The sequence below is a fragment of the Colossoma macropomum genome, unplaced genomic scaffold, assembly GCF_904425465.1.
Source record: "Colossoma macropomum unplaced genomic scaffold, Colossoma_macropomum, whole genome shotgun sequence".
NCBI classification, from domain to species: domain Eukaryota; kingdom Metazoa; phylum Chordata; class Actinopteri; order Characiformes; family Serrasalmidae; genus Colossoma; species Colossoma macropomum.
This window is the reverse complement of record NW_023494795.1, coordinates 37,968,592-37,993,196: the sequence shown is the minus strand read 5'-3', so window position 1 is coordinate 37,993,196 and position 24,605 is coordinate 37,968,592. Positions and strand designations below refer to the sequence as shown.

At 40.6% G+C, this 24,605-nt stretch overlaps 1 protein-coding gene across 1 annotated transcript in view; it reads left to right on the top strand.

Annotated features, from left to right (window-relative positions):
• LOC118816286 (interphotoreceptor matrix proteoglycan 1) overlaps window positions 1-24,333 on the top strand; it is a 37,889-nt gene extending 13,556 nt beyond the window's left edge. Inside the window, exons 4-20 of the mRNA XM_036582811.1 lie at window positions 443-477; window positions 587-652; window positions 789-854; window positions 2,398-2,463; window positions 2,604-2,669; window positions 4,017-4,087; window positions 4,173-4,312; window positions 5,004-5,153; window positions 10,064-10,122; window positions 10,791-10,811; window positions 11,910-12,094; window positions 12,328-12,389; window positions 12,538-15,178; window positions 16,314-16,843; window positions 19,735-19,954; window positions 22,261-22,471; window positions 24,114-24,333. Of these exons, the coding sequence (XP_036438704.1) occupies window positions 443-477; window positions 587-652; window positions 789-854; window positions 2,398-2,463; window positions 2,604-2,669; window positions 4,017-4,087; window positions 4,173-4,312; window positions 5,004-5,153; window positions 10,064-10,122; window positions 10,791-10,811; window positions 11,910-12,094; window positions 12,328-12,389; window positions 12,538-15,178; window positions 16,314-16,843; window positions 19,735-19,954; window positions 22,261-22,471; window positions 24,114-24,303 (4,779 nt within the window). The 3' untranslated portion in view covers window positions 24,304-24,333. The remainder of the gene's footprint in view (window positions 1-442; window positions 478-586; window positions 653-788; window positions 855-2,397; window positions 2,464-2,603; window positions 2,670-4,016; window positions 4,088-4,172; window positions 4,313-5,003; window positions 5,154-10,063; window positions 10,123-10,790; window positions 10,812-11,909; window positions 12,095-12,327; window positions 12,390-12,537; window positions 15,179-16,313; window positions 16,844-19,734; window positions 19,955-22,260; window positions 22,472-24,113) is intronic.
• The last annotated feature ends 272 nt before the right edge of the window (window positions 24,334-24,605 follow it).

Here is a 24,605-nt window from a genome sequence, read left to right as displayed (position 1 = left end):
TATTCTTAGATTATAGAAGTGTAATTAAAAGATGGGCCTGTTGGTGGGCCCTGGCCATTTAAGGGGTTTCAGAGGCCTTAATTGATAATTACACATTATATATATAGATAGTGGTGTCAGATCCCAGATTGTCGTGAAATCTTGCCACTGTTCCTTCTACTAGACTTCTATTTTAAAATCAATCCTAGTTAATATTAAAAGTAGTTTGGTTAACTCAGGATACAGTCTTTCTTACTGTATATGGACAAAGATGTTTATTCCACTGAAGCCTTTGGTGCCAACATAAGTATTAAGATTTAGACTAGTAAATTATGAGCGAAGATAACACAAAGCTCTGGGTACATTTCATTAAGAGCCTTAGGAGTGACAGGTTCCCATCTACTCACGTGTAGTTTGATTTTTCAGAGTGGTAAAGTGGGACTCTTTGTGATTTGTCTTCCAGAGAATGAATCTGCCAAGAGACAGGCTTCCGGAAAGGTGAGCCCTCCACAAAATAGCTGTCTTTCAAGATGTTCAGTATCCATAATCACAGCCTCATAACAACAAATCTACATTATATATGTAAATGTTCATTTTGCTTTCACAGAGAAGACACAACGACAAAGATGGTAACAGAGTCTGTGCCAGAAGTAACAGATGGACTTCCAGAAAGGTGAGACCATCGCAAAAGAGCCTTAATTGTTCTAGTGTGCAAGAACCAACATACACTAATGCACATAATGACATAAATAAAACAAAAATCAATTAATAATCACGCATATATGTAAATGTTGATTTTGCACTCACAGAGAAGATACAACAACGAAGATGGTAGCAGAATCTGTGCCAGAAGTAATAGGAAGACTTCCAGACAGGTGAGACCACCTTAAAATAGCCATACTGTTCCGGTGTGCAAGAACTAAGTTCAATTTCTACAAACTAGGGATTTCCTGATTCGATCTGAGAAGTGTTGAGTATCAGCCAATACCGATACCAATCCAATCCAATGTGGTGGTTTTAGAGCCAGTTAACACTTTTATAAATGACCATTTTACAGTGTGTTTAATACTGATTGTCGGTTCGTTTGATTGACCTGCCTGATGATGGCTATGAGTTATTTTGATATTCTTTAGTGAATTAACATTTTTAATGTCTGCGTAGTGGTACAGTCTTAAAAAAGATGGTTCTTCAATGGTTCTTCAGTGAAGACAATGTTTCTTTGAAGAGCCATGAACACTCATGATGAAATAGTTCTTTGTCTGGTGAAATGGTTCTTCAGATTGATGGAAAATGTGTTGTATTTGGTTTTATACTGCACCAAACAGGGTTCTTCTATTGTTACAAGCTTGACCATTGGAACCATAGCAGAACCTTTTTAGTGACATACAGAACCATTTTCAAAAAGGTTCTATATAGAACCACATACAACACATTTAGAAACATTTCACCATGCAAAGAACCATTTAAGCATGCAAATGGTTCTTTGAGCATTCATGGCTCTATAATTGTCTTGAAAGAACCCTTGAAGAACCATTTTTTTAAGAGTGCACATATTCTATTCTTACGTCTTCTGTTTTCTTTTTGCGGACTTATTTTGTACACCCTTAAAAATGGCGGTTTTTAAAGGGTTCTTTAGTAAAGAAATGGTTCTATGTAGAACCATGAACTCTCAAAGAACCCTTTGCATGATTAAAGGGTTCTTTGCATCATGAAAGGATTCTTCAGATTGATTGAGTGTTATACATGGTTCTATATAGAACCTCTTTAAAAAGTGTTCTATATAGCACCAAAAAGAGTCCTTCGATTGTGTCAAGCTTAACATTTCTGGTGCTATATGGAACGCTTTTCAGAAAGGTTCTATATAGAACAATTTTACAGCACATTCTACATCAGTCTGAAGAATGCTTTCATGATGCAAGAACCTTTAATCATGCAAAGGCTTCCTTAAGTGTTCATGGTTCTATATAGAACCATTTTCTTTACTAAAGTTCCCTTGAAAAAACCTTTTTTAAGAGTGTAGACTAATGCAAAATATATATTTTATAGTGTCATGAATATGCAATGATTCATAATGTATTAAAGTGTGTGCAATAGTCAGTGAAGCTCTGCTGGCTCAAACACAGTGGAAAAAAACACTGCTGGTGTAGATGTTCTCATATTCTATTGCTCATATTACACAGTTCTCTGCTTCATATTAAGGATAATGTCCATTTATAATGCTTCTATGATAGTGACATAAGTAGAACACACAAAAGAACAAGAAACTGGATCAGGCTTATTACGGCTGATACCTGATCCTTTAGAATATCCCTGAAACAGCTCCAATCTTGATTCTTTAGATCGGATCAGGACATCCCTACTACAAACACAAAGACACAACTTAAAAAATACTAAATATAATATGTTTTGCATTTACAGAGAAGACACAACAGCAAAGTCAGTAACAGAGCCTGGGCCTACAGTAACAGACAGACTTCCAGAAAGGTGAGCCCACCACAGAACAGCCTGTTTACAAACAAAACAACTCTTTCAAAGTTTAAAAACCAAAAGTTCAATAACTACAATCAAACCTACAACACAAAAAACCTGCATATGATATGTAACTGTTCATTTTGCACCCACAGAGGAGACACGACAGCTAGGTCAGTAACAGAATCAGTGCCAGAAGTAACAGATGGACCTCCAGAGAGGTAAGAACACCAAAAAATAGCCACAACTTTAATGTAAGAATGTCTAAAAACACAAACTTGTACATACAGTACTGTGAAAACATTAGAGCACCCATCATCAAAGCGGTGGCAGTATGACGGAAGACTGATTGAGGGAGGGGGAGAAGTCCCTGAGATCTTGGGCTGGAGGTTTTGGTGGCTTCTGTCTGTGGCTAGAAGGCTGGACCCCCTCAAGCTGTGGTAGGACTGATGCAGGACTGAGGAACAGGGAGGAGATGGGGTGGTGGTGGGGATTGCAAACACTTTGTTATGGAAACAAAAGGTGAGGATGTGAATTTATAGGGTGTTACATTGGAAGAAGGAGGGGTTTCAGCCATGCTCCTCCCCCCAGACTTCAGTTATAACAGAGCTACATGTCAAAATGGCCATAAGTATTGTCAGTAAAAACATATTTAGTAGAAAACTCCACAACTATCAGAATTTTCAGTATTTGATGTGTCCACTCTTCACCTTTATTACAGCTTCCATTCTTTTCAGGAGACTTGCTTTCTGCTCCACATGTCAGATTCCCAGATCTCCAGTTTTGAGGTTCTAGTGCAAATATTCTTCTTTTTGTCTGTATCCTTTTCTCAATGAGGGCCTCTTGACAGCTACACATCCTTTAAGCCTCATAGTGTTGAGTTGTCTTCTCACAGTGGAAGGATGGACAGAAACACCTGTGGATTTTTTCAGATCTGAAGCAAGAGCGGAGCTTGATTCTCTCTCAATATGAAAGCTTGAAGTGTTGTTTATCTGATGGGGACAGTTTTGGTGGTCTTCCAGATCTTGCACTGTTGTTTGATCCCTATGGCATGTGCCTGTCCCCCGGGCCCAAACGATGGTCACGAGGTCAGCAGGGAGAGGAGAACCGCGAGTGAGTGGGGGACGGTGCGCCTGAACACCGCCGAGGGACGCGAGTGACGGCGGGAGGAAGATGTCAGCCACCAGGGAGGGGACGAAGATGACAGACAAAAGACACGAAGGCGGGAAATGAGTCCCGAACTCCGCTGCCTGGGCTTCGTCCTCGCTTGGAGTTTGGGCCCCGCCTTCCAGCCGGCTCTTGTGGCCGTTACTGGGACCCGGGGGGATGGGCGCATGCAAAAGTGCCATTTTCTCTGTAGCTTTTAATCACGTTTTGAACTCCAATTTTTAAAACTCAATTATTTTCACATATTCTTTGATTTTGGCTTGTCTGATATCTAATCTCATCAGAAATATCTCCTGAGGAATGAATAGCTTGTTCTCAATGACTCTTTTGACTGGAAATTAAATAAATGAAGGGTGGTCTCTGACGGCTCTATACAAAAATAAAATCTTACATTTATATGAATGTTCATTTTTCTCTCACAGAGAAGACACTACTGTTAAGTCGGTAACAGAGCCTGCTGCAGTAGTAACAGGTAAGGAAGAGAAGAGAAAAAGAAACAAGAATATTTTGCATCCCTTTGTTTTATCCATTATTTGAAATAATGTATGCTGTGCCAGAAGAACCAGAGGAGGTCCCAGTCCAGCCTGAGATCCCAATAGATTCATCCGAGCCCAATACTACCCATCCCAGCATCCCAACAGAGCCAGTAGGAACCTCAGAAGACTTTGAACAGGAAACTACAGACGTCCCAGAGGAGGTCGGTCCATGGTCATGCTGTAACACCCTGAAATAACATGCATTTAGGATCATAAAGCTGTTCTGTTCACACTTCCCAGGCAAATTACATGTCATTAGATTAGCACGTAGCACCATGTGGAGAAGCTAGATGTAAGCCTTCAATTCAGCATCACAGCCAGACTGATGAAAGGTCTTCTTAACTCATGCAATATACTTCACAATGAATTTTTAACAACGGCCCCCAAGTGGTAACAGTCAGCTGTAGGTATACTAGAATATTAGCTCTACAGGAGAAAGAAATGCAGACTCCACTCAGGATATGGACTGCTTAACGTCACCCAACTGCTTAAAAAATTTAGAACTCTGCTTTTGACCTCAAATCATAGACCTTTGAGTGGAATATTACAAAGACAGGCTCTAGTGCTGAGTCAGCCTGACTTCAGAGGAATCCACATTTCACAGAAAGCTTAAAAATTGCTTTAAAGCACATCACGTTCAGGTCTCTGCTATTAGCTAATTGTATGCCTGTCTGTCATCTGAAAGCACCATAAACGTAAAATGTTAATGCATTCTTGGAAATAAAACCCAATTTTCAACAGGTATCTTATATAACGTTCATTTCATGTAGCTCATGGTGCATCACCTAAGGAGAGTGTGGCAGTTCTCCAGAAAGAACTGCTCCCTTGTTTACTCCAGTGTCATTTCTGCAGGACTTGGAGATGCCCAATGTGGTGCCTGAGGAGCTGTTGGTGCAGGTAGTGGAGTTCAGTATAAGCCTGGTGGACCCTGGGTACAGGGAACTGCTAGGTGACGCTGATTCACCTCAGTACCACGACCTCTCACGTCACCTACAAGACCAGGTGAGAGTCTGTGAGGCTAGTGTGGTCTCAAATCGAAGGATGTCCAATGTCAATATTATTATTTGCACTGCAGTGTTAGCATTATATTCAGAATTGGGCATGGGTCATACTTTCAGTACCCTACTACCAGGGATTTGTGAAATACACTAAGGCCCAATCCCATTTCACTCCTTGCCCCTACCACTTAGCCCTACACCTCCGATTTGCATGTTCACGCCAAGGGGTAAGGTGTCCCAATTTTTGTTGAGATAGAGGGGTAGGGTGAAGTGTTAGGGCTACATGGCCCTCCAAACAGAGGTTTTCCAGAGGCTCACTCCAAACAGAGTGTCAGGAGAGGAAAACTGGCAAGATGGCTGCACAAGCGACCAAAGAAACCCACAAATGTGAGTAAATTCTCTTGTTTAAAAATGATGATAACCATTTTATTATCTTAGTTTTTGTTTCAATGTATTATGGTCCTTTTAATTGGTAACAAGCAGAAAAAAATGCTAGTAGTATGCTGAAGTCTCAATAGCTGGCTAGCTAAATTTTGAACGAGAAGCTGGTGAATAGCTGACTTCAGCTTCATATCACTGAAGAATTATGGGTGGGCGATGATAAATAATTATTGCACCCCCATTTGAAGGCATATGATTCCCTAAATGTAACTAAAGCCCAGCAGCGAGGAGCTGAACTTTACCCTCCTCTGCTGTCACTGCAGACTGGCAGGGTCGCCTACAGAGCAGTGCTAGTAGCCTGTTAATGATGTTCTTTTTTATTTGAGGGTCCCATTTCGTGGGGGAAGATTTCAACCACTACCCCTTGGAACTGAGTTACACTCAAGGTGCAAGGTGACACTCAAAAACAATAAGAAATGAGACTGGGCCTATATGTCTATGTGTTTGTAGATACCAGCTCATCAGTGTTTCTTCTCAAATCAAGGGTATTAAAGAGAAGTGTGCCCCCTTTTTGCTGCATTAACAGCCTCTACTCCTTTGGGAAGACTTTACACTAGATGTTGGAACATTGGTGTGAGGATTTGATTGCACTCAGCCACAACAGCATTGGTGATGTTTGATGATTAGTTCTGGATCACAAATGACACTCCAACTCATCCCAAAGGTATTGAGTGGAGTTCCATCACTCCAGAGAACGCAGAACCACTGCTCTACCGCCCATAGCTGGGGGTCTTTATACACCTCTTGCAGATTCTGCCTCACATTTTGTTTTTGATCCTTTAGAGCTCTCCTCATCCTCCCTTCAAGTTTTCACAGTCAATTTTCCATCTGTCAAACTCTCTCTCTCCATCCTCTTCATGGTCATTTTCTTTTTGGTCATTGGAGTTTAAGTTTGACTCAAAGAGATAAAACATGAGTGAAAGAAACTAAGTCTGAGTTAAAGTGAACCTTTTCTATGTCTTCTTCTTATGCAGCCACCTGTTCACTACTGGGCCTCAAATCTGCTCTGAAAAACTTATTCTGCCATTTATATCACTGTAGTTATAACAACGCCTACCAGAATTATGTTGAGATGTTTTAGATATTTCATCACTAAAACTTTATTTATTTATTTTTGGTCGTGTCTGTGGGCCCCCCTCAAGGGCAGGGCCCCCCTACTGGTTCCACCTCTGCTTGTGAGCTTTTAGATGTCAGTCTCCGCCCACAAACACACATCCACAGCAAACCACAGTGAATATCAAAGTGATGAAGAGTTTTTGATGGATACCAAAATTCTTGTTAATGTGGCCCAATGCTCTTCAAAAACAAGACCTGAGGACAAAACCTAAATATTTCACAATGGTGTTTATTTTTTTCCCTGAAAATATTTATCTTTTGAGCCAAACTGATTGTTAATGCAAAAACAGATGTTGTCCTACATACATGGAGGAGTAAACTCTAACAGCACTATCACATCTGAAACCTCCTATTTGAATGGCAACAACAAAATCTCACAGTACAAAACTGAGCCAGCTGGTTCTAAGGTGTTGCTAGGCCACTGCTAAGGAATCCCAGGTGGTTGCTAATGTGCTTGTATGTATGTGAGTCTTTGAAGTCAGTGAGAGTGTGAGGTTTTCTCAGCATTTCACTGGTCATTTCACATGGAAAAACATTTGTGTTTGAACAAATGCTGTACACAAATCATATATGTGATCAGTTCCAAAAGCAAAAATGTTTTGTAAATGTTCAAGGCCTATTCATCCATCTAATGTTTACATGTACAATTCATTTTAGCCACCTTGATCCAAAAGCGTTCTTCCACTTGACAGTACAGTACAGTATGGTAAGGTTACAAATCTGTGATCATGCATTTTGTCATCATTTCCACTGGCAGTGACCCGTACCATACCTGAGTACCCATGCTGAATTGGGTTATCCCTCTCGCTGGGGTACCAAGTGTACCAAGCCAGAATGTACAGTTATATGCAAAAGTTTGATCACTCCCTGCCAAATGATGTTTTATTGATTTTCTAAGTAAAAATATGTGGATAAAGGGAAAGTGAATAATCCTGAAGCCTGAAAAGAGCCATTGCTATAAAATCCCAGGTGGTTAACTAAGGTGTTGCTGGGCTATTGCTATGGTATCTCGGGGGGTTGCTAAGGTGTTGCTAGGCCTTTGCTGTGTTATCTCATATGGTTGCTAAGGTGTTGCTAGGCCATGGCTATAGAATCCGAGCTGATTCTAAGGTGTTGCTGGGCCATTGCTATGGAATCCCAGCTAATTCTAAGGTGTTGCTAGGCCACCGCTATGGAATCCCAGGTGGTTGCTAATGTGCTAGTATGTATGAGAGTCTGTGAAGGTCAGTGTGTGAGATTTTCTCAGCATTTCACTGGTCATTTCACATGGGAAAACATGCTGTACACAAATCATAAATGTGATCAGTTCCAAAAGCAAAAACACTGTACAGGCTGTACCATCCTGTAAAGTTTTGTGGTTCTAGCTCAAAAAATGTGATCCATGAAAATTGTACCAAAAAAGTGTAGAATCCTAAAATGAAGAACAGTAAATTGGCTTTCGTAAAATATTCTAAGTTTCTGCTCATTTTTAGTGCACAATTTCTATTTGAATGCTGCGTTTGATGTATTAAAAAATAATAAATAATATAAAATGTGCCATTTGCACAGGCCACATTTAGTTCTATATTTTTCCCCCACATGTTAAATGCAAGTATTGGTGCAAACAATTGTTTTGTCAAACATAGTTATGAACAGAAGCTCTATCTGTGAGTCTAAAAAAGGTAAAAGGTAAACCAGAGCTTGAAGCTCCTTCATGTTTGCTGCTGTTGTTCATGTTTACTGTTAGCACTAGATTTGTGTGAGAAATCGTGTGACCACACAAGATAAAAAGAACTCCGCTTGCTTCCGTGGTTCTGGCAACGTGGTGCTGGACAGGGGTACGAATAGTTCTGGGTCCGGATTTGTAACCGTAATGTACTGTACTGTACTGTACTGCGCAGGCACTGGCCCGGTCAGAAATCCATCCTGGACCTTGCTTATTGTCATATTTCTGAATTAGTTCAAACTGCTGCCAAACAGGGGGCGGCACAGTGGTGCTATCGCCTTGCAGCAAGAAGGGCCTGGATTCGACCCCCAGACGGGCAACCATGGTCCCCCATGTACGCAGTTTGCGTGTTCTCCCCGCGTCTGCATGGGTTTCCTCGAATTGGAGATGCTAAATTGCACTTAAGTGTGAGTGTGTAAATGTATATATCTGTGTGTCTGCCCTACGATGTGACCTCTGGGAAAGGCTCCAGCACCCTCTGTGACCCAGAAGGATAAGCAGCTTAGAGATTAATGAATACTGTCAAACAGTAAAAAAACAATGAAGTATTCAGGCCTTAGATATTTACAAGGAGTACGTTATGGTCTGTTTAAACCTATGACAATGTATACATAATAGATAATAGATGAATAATAAATACATACAAATTCGTTATTAGTTTTCCACTAACATCATCTGTGGGTAAGAACTGTCACTACCGAAACACAGATTTTCTGCAATTAACATTCTTGTGTTTTAATGAAAGATATTATGATTTTATGCGTGTACAACTGTTCAACAAGCTGTGTTCGCTAGTCATGTATGGGCTAGCGTTTTTGAACAGTTGGTAAAGTTTCAGTAGTTTTATGGTTGTTGTTAGCGACAAAATAGATTATCCATTTATTTAAAAAGAATAAACACATTTAAGATAAAAGGTCACTCAAAGCAGGATTTTAAAAAAGGATTTTAGTCTCAAGTCAAAGTCAGTTAAAAGTCTAAAATGTGTTTTGAACTCTGACTTTGATCCAGTTCAGTAGAACGATCCACATATATCATATTCAGGATGGCACAAACATGCTGTTTACCTGTCTAAAACCCTTGAGGCCATTACGTTTGACCCACTGACATACCAGCATGAGACTAATTAGATGATGGACTATTAATTTGATTTGATACTTGAAGGCACTTCCTCTAAATTTACTGTGGGCGCACTCTCCAGAGGAGCTCTGCTGAAAAGCTGCTTACTAAAAGACAGCCAGGTCACATCAGGGAAAGCCAGCGGATTAGCTCACCGCCGCTTAATTTAACGTCTTCATGCCAAGAAACTCCTACATTTTTTATTTACTTTTATGTGCTTTGTTTTCTTCTGTTAGATTAATTCTTTAAAAGTTGTTTTCACCTCTTTTGTCACAGTTTGCCATTAATCACAGTGGCTCATGTGTTAACACAGCTGGGGAATAGAAGCGCTTTCACATTAGACTGCATTTTAAATCTTGGCTCAGTTTGCTAAGAATTTTATGCTAATTTCTTCTCTCAGATCCAAGCACTATTAATGATTGGCCGAGGCAAGGCACCAGTTGGCGGAGTCACTAATTAGCGAAGCAACAGTTGACACACGTGGATGGTGCGGATAAACCTTACAATAAATCTCTCCCTTTGTCTTCTTTGCACAGATGCAACATGTATTTGATGACTTGCCGGGGTTTAAAGACATCCAAGTGCTGGGAATCAGGTAGGTCATGCAAAGCAGCTTGAGGCTCAGCACAGCTGGGGATATGAGAGGGAAAACGCAGAGGATGAGGTCATTTTCAGAGGTCATCAAAAAGCCATATCCTCCCTATTAAAGCTCGTTGATTAGTGGGTGAGTCATCGGCTTTACACGGTACTGCCCACAGGGCATGAAAGAATCATCTGACTTAATTGCAACGACATACCATTCATCTGATAAAAGCACAGCTGGCTGAAAAAAAAGAAAAAAGAAAAAGATCCAGGCTTGGCTTCCCTGAAGTACAACCGTGATTGAATTATCCTAACTGTCAGACATAGTGTCACTCACTCCGCTATCCTTATGTTGCGATGCTTTTGGGGAAGCAGGCCAGATTGCGTGATCATCTCTAGTCAGTTTGGACTGCCTATGAACACTGACTAATTATTGCATTTAGCTTGAGTCGCATAGGGATGCCAATCCGTGTGCACAGTCATTATGTAAAACAGTCACACGCGTCCAGAATGTTTACATTTACCAGCAATCTTTCATCAGATTATTTGTGCACTCTGAGATGCAAATGAATAGCAGCGCAATGTTACATCCATTAAAGTCATAAATGTTTTTGCCTTATTAGCTGTTATGATTTCTCTCCAAATGTGGCTGACCTCTCTTTTCTTTTCTCTTAAATCAAGCGAGACGGAAGGGAATGATGGGTAATTGTATTACAGAGTAGTATGTAGTGTGCACATCTTAAGAATATAGTCTAGTTAAATGTAATGTCATTACTGTCATTTATGGTAATTAATATGATAATGTGGCCTGGCACCACTTATAGTAGTGTTAGTACTGTAGAGATGTAATTAAGGCATCCAGTATATCTAACTCTTACTGTTGGCATGTTAGCACTTGCTATCTGCCACTTATTTTGGATCACTGCCAAAAAAATGATGGCAAGTGAAATCATTTTTATAGATCTTTATATATCTAGAGTAAAAGTTTGAACACCCCCAGTCAAATGACATGTTCTGCTGATGTTGATGTAAAAGAAGATAAGGTAACTTATCCTTTACAGCAGGGGATCTCTATCATCCCAGTTCTGGCGACCCCATGAGGAGCTTGATAATTAGTTAATGAATTGCATCAGGTGTGATAGATGAGAGAAAGTACACAAATGTGAATAGTGTGGGGTCACCAGGAGAGAGATTCGGAAGCCTTGCTCTACAGGGAACACTTAAATATGGCATTTTTCTGCAAATTTCAGTGCACAGGCCACATTTTATGTTACGTTAAATTCAAATTTGCAACTTGTTTTGAAATTTGTAACTTATTTTAAAACTACATCAAAACCAACAGAATCAACAAAACATATCATTTGACCAGGTTCATCTTTGTGCCTTTAAACAAGCAAAACAAGCTACAACATGACAATTTCACCAGTTTCACATGATAAAATAAAGTAACAGTGGTTACCAACCCTCTCCTCAGGACCCTCAGATGGTCCACATTTTCCCTTCATCCCTATGTCTTAAAAGTTAGGTTGACTTAGAACATGTAAAAACACCTAGAAATAATTTGAGTAATCTCGTACCATTCTTACAGCAATCTTGAAATGAGAAACATTAGATATATTGACTGTATTATCATTAAAATTGTTCTTTCTTTCAGAAAAAGGCCCATTCTTTTGGGTCTCCACACCATTTGCATTTGGGGTGTACAGAGCATGTCTAAAATAGACCTTGTAAAGTGGAAGCATAATTTCATAGATAACTATGCCATTTGAACCCTAACTTAAATCCATTCTGGCTCCACAGATCTGGAGGAATATCAGTGCACTATGCGGTTATCTTTGAGATTATTGCACCTGACATCGCAGAGGACAGCCTGGAGGACACCATAAGTACAGCAGGTGGACCTAGCCTGAGGGAGACTATGAAAAAAGCACTTGCTGAGGAGGCCTCTCTGCCAATCGACCTTGATACGCTGTCCTTTGATCCAGGTAAATGATTGAGATGAATCGGGTTGCCAGAGGAATGAGTCATTTTTGTGAAATCTAGTTAAAATATGTATGTCACCAAGTTATCCGAATTATTCCAACAGGTGCCCAAAGCGAAACGATATGTGTTTAGCATACAAAGCAAACATCAAAGTCTCTGCACTTGAACTTGATCATATTTTTTCTCTACCGAAGGTATCACCTATGCTTTCATCAATTGTTTTTAATCACACTAGGCAAAACTTTGACATCAACTTCAACACCAGCCTCTGAAGTCTTAGAAGACGTTGCAACTGAGGTGACTCATACCATTTAACACATATTTCTCTACTGCTGATTCAACCTGTGTGCTAGTAATAAAAGTGTAAAATCTTTGCCAGCTATATATGTATAAATTTGTACAATGTTAAATACACTAGCATAACATTTCACTTTTTATTTCACAGTTTCCTGAGCCAGACACTTATGATGACCTAGGAATATCAACAGAAAAGCCAGAGATTGTGGAAACTCCTCTTTCCCCAATCAAAGATGTGAATGACCTAGATACACTGTTAGATCCAACGGCTACTACAGAAACAAGTGTCTCTCAAACAACACTACCAACAAGTGAACCTGAAGAGGAGGTGTTCATCACCCACATGATTGAAACAATAACAGGAGAAAATGGTGAGCTCATAAGAGACATTTTCCCCACACCCCCACCGGAAGTACTCAGTGAGCCACCAAGTGAAGATGCTAGTGAAGAGGGGACAGATGCCCCAGATCAGACTCCAAACCTCATTTCAGAGGATGACTTACCATTACCACCAATCGATGAACATCTTGACAAGCCTTTCCCAGACAGTGACTTGAGTCCTAACATGATATCAGAGGATGACATCATTTCAACATCAGTCACCACAACACAGATTTTGCTCACCACAGCAACAGTGCCCCCTCCCTCTGAGGACACTGAATTACCAGTTACAACAGACTGGGCCATTACCTTACAGCCTCCTACTGAGCCTATTGAGTCACTGACTAAGGAGGAAGAGGAATCAAACATACTTCCAATTGAGGAAGAGACACCTGAGCCAGACAGAGAAGATAAGGTACTTGAGGATCCTAGTTCAGATAAGCCAGTGAAAGGGCCTGAAGAGGTTCAGGAACCTGATGAGACAGCAGAACCCACAGAATATGAAGACTTTTCTGCAGGTGAGCTTGAAGAAGAGACTGAATTAACGGAACCTGAAAAGACTGAGGAAGAGGTTGAAGTAACAGAACCTGAAGAAAATATTGAGGCAGTAGAACCCCATAAAGAGGTAGAGGCAGTAGAAGCCAAGAAAGAGGTTGAGGTAACAGAACCCAAAGAAGTAGATGCTACAGAAGCCAAAGAAGAAGTTGAGGTAACAGGACCCAAAAAAGAGGTTGAGGTAACAGAACCCAAGGAAGAGGTAGATGTTACAAAACCCAAAGAAGAGGCTGAGGGAACAGGACTTAAAAAAGAGGTCCCGGTAACAAAACCCAAAGCAGAGGCTGAGGCAACAGAACCCCAAAAAGAGGTTGAGGCAGTAGAACCCAAGAAAGAGGTTGAGGCAGTAGAACCCAAAAAAGAGGTTGAGGCAGTAGAACCGAAGAAAGAGGTTGAGGTAACAGAACCCAAGAAAGAAGGTGAGGCAGTAGAACCCAAAAAAGAGGTTGAGGTAACAGAACCCAGGAAAGAGGTTGAGGCAGTAGAACCCAAGAAAGAGGTTGAGGTAACAGAACCCAAGAAAGAGGTTGAGGTAACAGAACCCCAAAAAGAGGTTGAGGTAACAGAACCCAAGAAAGAGGTTGAGGTAACAGAACCCAAAAAAGAGGTTGAGAAAACAGGTGAAGTAACTGAACATGAAGAAAAGACTGACGTATCAGAATCTAAAGTAAAGGTTAAAGAGACAAAACCAGAAAAAGAAATTGATATAACAGAACATGATGAAGACACTGAGGTAATAGAACCTAAAGAAGAGACTGAGATAGTGGAAACTGAAGATGAAGTTAAAGTAGTGGAACATAAAGAGGAGGGTAAGGTTGATGTTGAAAGAACAGAAATGGAAGAGAGTGGGGTAGCAGGACCAGAAGAAGTGGCAAAGGTACCAGAACGTGAGGAAGACACTGAGTCAGTGAAACATGAGATAGAACCTGAGGTTGAAGAAACTGTCAAAGATCATGAGGTAGGACACCCTGAGAAAAAAGGTGAAGTAGCAGAACCAGGTGTAAAGGTTGAGGCAACAACTCCTGAAGAAGAGGCTGATTTATCAAAACCTTGGGAAGAAAAGGAGGCAGCAAAACCCAAAGAAGAGGTTGAACCACCAGAACCCAAGGAAGAACTTGAGGATGAGGTAGCAACTGAAGCTCCTGTATCTGAGGAACAAGCAACTGAGCTTCCTGCCAACACACCAAAGCTTGAGGACCAGGTTAAGGTACCAGAACATGAGGAAGAGGTAGCAAGTGAAGTTCCTGTACCTGAGGAAGAACCAACTGAGCTTCCTGCCAACATACCAAAGCTTGAGGATCAGGTTAAGGTACCAGAACATGAGGAAGAGGTAGCAAGTGAAGCTCCTGTACCTGAGGAAGAACCAACTGAGCTTCCTGCCAACATACCAAAGCTTGAGGACCAGGTTAAGGTACCAGAACCTGAGGATGAGGTAGCAAGTGAAGCTCCTGTACCCGAGAGAGAACCAACTGAGCCTCCTACTGATATGATTAAGATTATTCCACCAGATATTTCCAAAGACACTGAGCCTGGTGGGGGCATTGATTATCATGATTATCATTACCCTGAAGAGCCTGCAAATCTGCCCTTTGTTCCCACAAAGGGCAAAGAGGATGTAGGCCAGCCTGAGCATGTGGATCATCCCGAAGATGAACATTCTGAAGTCCCAGTTGTCAAGGAAGATGCTGAAGCATCTGAGGTCATAACAGCAGAACCACATGAGGATACCACAGCTGGTGTTCAGCCTGTTGAAACAACTTTAGAAGAAGCACAACCTGATGAGAACACTGAGACAGCTGTACAAGAAGATGAAGAGCCATCACCTGCTGAGGATTCTGAAATTATCAAGAGAGGTGAACATTGTTTGATGATAACACAAAGTGATATCTTCCACTGTTTGTTTTGAGAGAAAGACACATAACATGATTAAAGGCAGTTAATATCCATACTTCAACTGTGCATTTGCATGAGTGTGGTAATTAGCCCAACCTCTTGGGAAGAATTAATGTACTATATATAGACCTTGAGCTGCCTCCACTGATAAATGTTCTGTCTAGTTTGTAATGTAATGAGCTCAAAACACTAGGCTTTTAACAATTCATTAATTACAACATCACATTCTCCCAAGAGAGACTTCATGTAGCTTATTTCCCTGCATTACTTTGGCCTGTAAAAGTTTCTAATGTTTTACATTTATGACAGTCTGGTAAACCAAGTAAATGCTAAAGGTGCAACAGTGTTTTTATGGTGTACCTAAAACATAAATTAAAGTTCTTTGTATGTAAATTAAAGGGGTATTCTGACCTAAAATGTCCTAAAATGCAATATTCTCTAGCACAGCCTCATTGGTTTGACAAAATTTGTGATCTTGTCTTGATTTTGTTTTTTCATACATCAGTGTTCTCTCACTGCAATACCCAGCATGGATTAAACAAATATGTCATACCTTGGGAAATCTCTACTATGCTCTAACAATCCTGACTGCTAGCCCAGCTATTAATATAGGGGCTAATAAATACTGATGTCATGCTCTTATTCTTAGCTGTAATGTTATGTTAATGTATCTGGCTTCCTTCTGGCTGGTGAAAAACAGCCCACTCACAAGTATATTCCAAAAAAGCTTTTCAAAAGTTCCTCCCATCTTCATGACCTTGAATCAGAAGGGTGGGGTTTCCTAGTCTATAAACTGAAAAAATCTCACTCTGGAAACGGCTGTGGTACCACTGTAGGAGGCGAGTAGGCATGTTTTCAACAGATGACAAATGTTTTCATTTTGGGTTGAGAGCCCCTTTAGCCCTGTTTCATAAAACAGTGCTTGATAAGAAATCTTTAGCATTTTGCATCAAAAACGTTTGATATGAAATTTTGATATGATAAATAGACTTTATGAAACACAATGGTAAATATCTGATAAATTAATGCTACATATATTCATGACAATACACAAATTCAACAACTGTTCAATTTATTTCTCATTTTGGTATACAGAAGAGAACACCGGTGAAACAGAGGTCATTCCTAAAATGCCAGAAGTCGTCACTGAATCAGTCCCAGAACAGCCCCCTGCAACAGAGTCTCCTCCAACAACTATATCAGCACCTGTTCTAGAGGAGGAGGAATTACCTACAACCATATCTGTAGATGTGGAGGAGGTTGAACATATGGAGACTGGAGAGATGGATGGAACAGAGGAGGTGGCTTTACCGAAGGATGACTTACACTCTGAGGTGCAAGATCTAGCTGGAGAGCTGGATCAGATGGATGTAGTGAGCACAGAGACCATCGATCTGCTGAGTTATGGAACTGGGTATATTTTTCCCAATGAAGACCATCCATTCGAGAGCACAGTTGCTCCGCCACTGAAGTATTTGACGACACCTTCGATGACCACAGCTAGCAAAGGCAAAGAGCTTGTGGTGTTCTTCAGTTTGCGAGTCACAAACATGATGTTCTCTGACGACCTCTTTAACAAGAGCTCTCCTGAATACAGGTCTTTGGAAAACAGATTCATTGAACTGGTGAGTGAAAAGGTCCTAGTCTTAGCTGTCTGTTTCACACCTCTTGAAGTGCTTGAAGGGAAATTCAGGCCTAATGTAATTAGTCATGTTACGTAGTATTCTGTAGCACAGAATTCACAATTTATATAATTTCCATGTGTTCGTTCATCAATATCATCTCACTAGATGCCCAGCATGCAAAATGCATCACACAGGCTTTGGGAATCCCTGTGGTGTCAACCAATCCTGACTGCTAGCTTAGCCACTGATATACAGAATGATGAATACAACCAAGCTAGCTTTAGTGTAACTTTTATCTCAGTTATCCAACAAAATTGTAAAGAAAACAGAGACTTTTATTCAGCACAAAATGGACACCAGAAACTACTTTTTACATTTTTTGTTAAGGAAAAGAAGTCAAAACCGAGGTAAGATACATAGAATGCCAGCTACTTTCCTAACTTTAGCATTTAGCTTGTTGTTCTTGTTGTTCATCTGGTGAGTCATTTCTGTTATTTGAGTAATCCATTCTCTCAATTGTTACGATCAATTGAAGACCATAATTGTACAGTTGAAATACGATATTTGGCCTGCAGTATTATTATCTGCTATCTGCCTTTCTTCTGCTTTACCCAAAATAAAAAAGGCTGTCCATGTAAAATAAAACACCCCAAAGCAGATGTAGTTTTTTAAACATCCTCCCACCTTCAAGATACGCCTTCAGAACAAAAGAATCCCCCTCTAAGACGACCACTGCACTATTGTAAGATGCAAGTTTACAAGAGATGACAACTCTATATTCTAGTAGAATTAGAGATAAATATGTATAGTGAGGAGTTTATTTAATAAAAAGTACTTTCAGTGTACATATCCACCTCATATACACACAAATTGCACCTGGTGTCATTATAAATGCTTTGTCATTGGTTGAAAAGATTTCATGCAACCAGTAGCAATCATGGAAAAGGTGAAAGAAATTCCTAATTTTCTCAGGGCCAAGATTATCAAACAACACATGCATGGAAAAGCTACGGAGACGTTAAATATCCCTGTCAGTACAACTGGTTTGATCAAATGCAAGTGGAAGGTTCTTAAACCAAGAATAATGATTAGAGAGAAGCCAGCAGTCACGTGAAAAGAGTTGCAGGATGATCTAAAAGCAGCAGCAGCAAAAGTTACACAGAGAACAAAAAGCACTGAACTGCACCGCAATCATCTCCATTTCTACATCCCACACAAAGCTTCATGGAAATTTGCTGAAGAGTGCATACAAGCATTTTGTCAAGTCAGAGCTATTTTCGAACAATGTACTCTGGTTGCTCGTCATGTTTGGAGAAAGAAGGGTTGTCTGTGAATCCACATTGAAGTACGAGGGTGGGAGCATCTTGATATGGGAGCTTGATAAGGGACTGGTTCTCTGCAAACAGTACTGGGGCATTACGTTTCAGTAACACTTTATTTTGAGTGATCCTTTGTAAATGACTGATAAACTCTTAATAGAGTATCAGTAACACATCAAGGCCTATCTCCTGACTTAAGTCCCACTTCAAATTTATGGAGAATTTTAAAATTGAGAGTCCATCAGAGGGACCCTCACAACCTTGTGAAATTGAAGCTGGTTTGCCCAGAAGAATGAGCCAAAATAATGCTCCAAAAAGGCAGTTACGTCTTACCGTAGATGTTTTGGAGCTGTAATTGCCGAAAAACGGCTTTACCTTTTAATCCTATCTTTTTTGTGCTTATGAATAGGCAAAATACTTTTTGTTCACAAGACTACAAGTGTGTAGATTTGAAGTAGATGTATGCACTGGAAGTACATATAGCATAGCAGAGTGTTTACTTTGTCATTTTCAGTACAAAATCTTCCAAGCAGAGCTATAATTGCACTTGACGTACTGCACACAGGTCTAAACTGAAATCATGACTCATCAACAAACAGCACAACTGGGAAAAAAGACCTCTATGTGAGAGCAGAGTGTAGCATCACTTATGGAAAACAGCAGCAGCAGTGCGAGATCTTTCACTTCAAAGCAGCACTATCCTGAATGACCCCTGTCACAGGGCAAATCCACAGATTCAAAGTGCTGTCTGCCACTGAGGTCTCCAGATAGGCTCATTAATATCTTGTATAAAGGCATCTCTCAGAGCTTGCTTGTTTCCTGCCAGCCCTGGGGTGAGAAAAAAAAAACACCACTCAAATGCCTCTGCCTCGAATAAATCAAACACGTTCACTCCAGCGCAGAACACTGTTTTAATGACAAAGGCAACAAATTAGCATGCATCACTTTTTTTTTTTTCTCAGCAGGAGTTCTATTTTTTCAAGCAGACAAAATTTCAGACTTTTTTTTGGAGGGAAATGAGTTTTGAAGTACTGCACTTGAAGATGCATTGTGAGCATTGGAAACGAGAGCTCATTATAAGAAGGCCTTGTTTTTCTGCCTTCTACAAGTATAGTGTGTCCTGTAATTGAAGACAAAGCCTTAATGCTAAAAACCCACAAATCCTCAAACCGAGCAGAGACCCAAAACTTTGACTTAACAGTTTGCTTTCCTGTTGATTATCTACAGTCCACAGGCCATTATAGCGCTCCCTGTGTTAAATCCAGTGTCGCTGGTGGTTCTTTCTCTCGCTAAGACTATTTTTAAGTTAAAATGGGCTACGGTGGGTGAATCATGTGCTCCCAAGACCTCATTAAATCTTGATCCTTAGGAGATATTTCCTGTCCAGAAGCTTATTATAACATGTCTCCACTTAGTTCTACTGCTGTGATATTAGCTTCTACTTTGTTATACAAAAACAGACAGGCACTTAAGCAAGGGTCCAAAGGTCAAAGCCAAGGACAGAAATCAACCTAACAAGGTTGTTGCATTAAGATAGCACTTCTTGTGAGATTGTCCATGTCCTCTTCTCAGCTGCTGCCGTACCTGCAGTCCAACCTAACTGGCTTCAAGCAGCTGGAGATTCTCAACTTCAGGAACGGGAGCGTGGTGGTCAACAGCAAGATGAAATTTGCCAAGTCTGTGCCATACAACATCACCCGAGCCGTCCACTGCGTTCTGGAGGACTTCTGTAATGCAGTTGCCCAGCGTCTTGACATGGAGATCGACAGCCATTCGCTAGATGTCGAACCAGGTAAGCACAATTTGCCTATTATTAGTGGGGCAGAATACTTTGAAAAAGTCCTAAAACTAACATATTGTGAATATATTTAAAATACATATTGCTTAACGCATATGGAAAAATATCTACTTGTTTACTGCTTGGCAGGTTTCTTCATATGATTCTTCTCTTAATGTATTTCATTCAAATTTGCATGCCACTTGAGCAAAGTTCTGACAGTTAGATATTGAATATAGATTTTATTTGTATATTACAGACCCTGGAACACAGTTCAGTACCTTCTTTAACTGTTTTCACTTGTTTCCAATACACGTCTCATTTTTGCTAAACACTGTTCTAAAAATGAAAATTTATGAATAAATATTTTCTATAAGCAATTTGCAATGTTCCAATAACAAAATCTTGCAAATTTGTCTGATCTGCAATGCTGAAATAAATAACATTGATTTATCCGTCTACTCAGGCTTTAGCAGAAACCTCAGTGTTTGTAAAGAATCCTTTTTTTTTAAATTTCTCTGTAGAGCCAATCTAATTAGCATGTAGCAGCAAACCAAGCACTGATTCATAAAACGAACAGTTCATAAATAAGCACTGATGTTTTTTTTTAAATTAGTGGGTATTTTAATGATTCCATAAGCTGTATAGCATCCAGAATGAACTTTTATGTTAAAAATGTACATCCAGAATGCCTCTTTTTTTAAAAAAAGCAGTGATCTCACTAATTAAATAGCTACTTAGTCATTTCGTAAAAAACATATACATAACCATAAATAGCTATAAATAGATTATAGTCTGTCATTTAATAACATTTATTATTGTGTTTTACCGTGTCATAACTTCTGGCCCCCCCTTGCCACACCCTCACCAACCTCTCACTCCCTGGCCTCCATACCTGGTCATTACTTTCACTAAATAAATAAGGACCATGTCTTAAACAGACACTCGTCTATTTTGCTAGCTTTCTCTGCAGCTATCACTGACTTGCACGTATGAGAGACATGGCCCTGTTCTATGAACTCATTAAGTAGCCAAGGTATGGCCATGAATTGTGATTGATTGGCACATACACTATATGGCCAAAAGTATGTACACATCCCTCCTATTTATTGAATTCAGTGAGTACTGATGTACACACTTATCGCATAAAGATCACCTATCCTCAGTTGCATCACTTACTACAGAGTTCAAATCTAACTCTGGAAGCAACATCAGTACAAGAACTGTGCATCAGGAGCTTCATGAAATGGGTTTCCATGGCTGAGCAGCTGCACACGAGCCTAAGATCACTATATGCAATGCCAAGCGTTGGAGGGAGTGGTGTAAAGCATGCCGTCACTAGGCTCTGAAGCAGTGTGAACATGTTCTCTGGAGTGATGAATTTACTCTCTGGGAGCCTGATGGACAAAGCTGGGTTTGGAGGAACCCAGGAGAACTCTACCTACCAGAATGCATAGTGCCAACAGTAAAGTTTGGTGGAGGATGGATAGTCTGGGGCTGTTTTAAGGGTTTTGGGCTCACCCCCTTAGTTCCAGTGAGGGGTGACATGCACAAAGTGAGGTCCATAAAGACATGTTTTAACAGGTTTGATGTGGAGGAACTCCAGTGGTCTACACAGAGCCCTGACCTCAACCCCACTGAATACCTTTGGGATGAACTGGAGCACCAATTGTGAGCCCAGCCCTTTTATCCAATATCAGTGCCTGACTTCATAAATGCTCTTTTGACTGAATGGGCACAAATTCCCACAGACACACTCCGACATCTTGTGGAAAGCCTTCCTAGTAAAGTGGAGGCTGTTATAGCTGCAAAGGAGGTCAACTCCATTTTAATACCCATGGTTTTAAAATGGGATGTCCAACAAGCTCATATAGGTGTGATGGTCATGTGTCCACATACCTTTGGCCATATAATGCATTTCATTTTAACATTTACTAACATTTGGCTGTACTCCCTTTAGAACCCCAATTCATGGGACCATGCCCACAGTTTGAGAACTGCAGCATTACCTTATTCTAGGGGTTGTTCTGTGCCTTTATTTGTAGTTTAATTACCTAAAGATTATTTGCTTGCACAGTACACACTGGTTCAATACTAGAGTTCATCTATATAAACTACAGGTGTGGAGATGGCAGACAGTAAAGTGAAATTCATTCAAATCGCTACAGGCAGTGCATTCTGGGTACTCATTAAATCTAGTGCCCTGCCCCTATCCTTAATAATTTCTCACTGCAGCAGCGCCGTTAAGGAAAGTGATGGACGCTCTGCTGTAGGAGGCCATTCATTAATACTAATGTTATCCAATTTACCCATTCCTCTAGGTGATCAAGCTGACCCTTGCAAGTTTCTGGCCTGCAATGAGTTCTCGCGCTGCGTGGTGAACCGCTGGACGAAGGAGGCCGAGTGCCTGTGCGAACCAGGATACGTCACGGTGGATGGACTGCCCTGCCAGAGCCTCTGCATCGTCCAGCCTGATTTCTGTCTCAATGGCGGAGAGTGTGAAATTGTACCTGGGCACGGCGCAGCTTGCAGGTACCTCACCATACATGCGGTATAAACAAGATTACAGTGCGATTTCAATATAACTCACTCCAGGAACTGAATTTCATACAGATCTCTGAATTTTTACTCAGTTGACCAGAGCTGATGCCAACCAGCATGACAGTCTGTGCCTCGCAGGGTCTTGCTGCTTAGCATCGTCACATCATAGTTCACCCAAGTTTCTGACTGTAACGTTGGCAAACTTGTTTACTTAGTAGTGGACATTTTTTCATTATTGTTTAAATGAAATCTTGTCTGTGTACATGTGAGAACACTAGAAGAGCAATAAACACTCACTTTCATACCCGCATTTTTCTGTCTTTGTGGGGGCTCCTATGTCTCAGGGGGATTTGTCACTACAGCCAGCAAACTTAAACATCATTACAATCCTAAGCCAAAATTGAACTTTAAATTTAGAAATCTAAAACAATTTGTTGGTTTTAACCCTTGGAAGTTGCAGTTATCGTCAACATGATTTGAATTTGATCTGTGTAATGTAGTCTCAAACCCGTCCAGTGGGGGACCCTCAAGTTTTTTTAAGCCTTTAGAAAAGGCCTAATGCTTTCTGAAAAATAATAATATATATATATATATATATATATATATATATATATATACAGGGTTATTCACAAAGATTTATCTGATTTTGAAATGATTTATTTCACTTGTAAATAATTACAGAACAATGCAGTAAATTGTAAATGGTTTAAGCATAAAGTTTATTATTTAATTTCACAAGTACGCACATCAACGCCATAGTCAAATTCATCCCGTACTCGATTGAGCATGTCGGGTGTCACTGAGCTGTTCAAGGTTCACTGCTGACGAAAATCACATTGCACAGTTCATTCACTCCTATTGAAGTGGAGAACGCAAAACGCTTTCTGCTCAGGGGTCTCTCTCCTCGCAGACTGAAGGGAGCCATCTTCCAGTGACAGTCAGAAACTCTATGACCCCCTCTTTCAATTGGTATGTGATTGGTTCCTATGCGCCTCACCGCTGTAAAAATATGGCTCTTTGAAATCGGATGAATCTTTTTGGATCACCCTGTATTATTGGATGTCACAACCATCTGGGGGAGTCCAAGGGGCTATTCTTCCCTCTCTTTCCCTCGTACAACCATAGAAGCCACCTGACTCGGTCAGCTACATAAGACCATATCACAGTCGCGGTGAAAGCAAGCTGTGGACCAGCTGGTGCTGATAGCAAGTATGACCATAAGGCAACAGTTACATTCAGATGCCTGTACAAGTGCCAGAATGTAACCACTGCTCCAGTTAAGGTGGAATGGAAAACTGCAGAATTTGTAGAACTTGTGGAAATTAAGAGGTCAAACAACATTCAGCACTGTTTTTGGCAGGCCTGTGGGGTGGTATAGCAAAAATAAGTACTTGTTAACTTCTAAGGGTTAAAGCCCTTTGCCTTGTGGGGATCTGAAATTCACAAAGTAACTGCTCTTTGGCCTTTTCTCTTGGGACACCGGGACCCCGCAATGATAGAAAAACAAGCACACGCTTGCTCACACTGAGCCAGTACTTAAGGCTTTGAAATCCTAAGAAGAGCTTAATGAAATATCTGCTCTACGTGTTATCACATGAGTTGATGCTCTAACTGTCTCTCTTGACCCTTTTAGATGTCCCGTAGGTAAATTCTGGCACTTTAACGGGGAGAGATGTGCCGAGTTGGTCTCCGTGCCTCTAGACCCTTTTCTTTTCCTAGCCTGCCTCGTGGGGGCCCTCACCTTTGTTTTTGCCATCATTGCACTCTTGATATCTATGTTCAGGAAATGTGTACGGACCAGAAAGACACTGGCTTTAGTGTAAGCAGGTCTTTTTTCGTCAAATTTCACTGTGTTGACACTTTTTTTCCTGCCTATCTGGTTGTATGTTCTTCATGCACTTACACACAGTGACCATCGTGGATTTGTTAGAGACTGACCTACCTCGACTCTAGAACTCCAGAACACTAACACTGAACAGACTGCCTTTAAAACCAGGAGGTCTCATTTAAAGCGTTCAGAGTTATTTGTGGTATTATTACGGCAGAAACTGTAAGGAAGTTAATTTCACACCTGCACACTAGCAGAGGTGAGAAATTATCAGTGTGGTTCCAGGTGGTTCTTCAC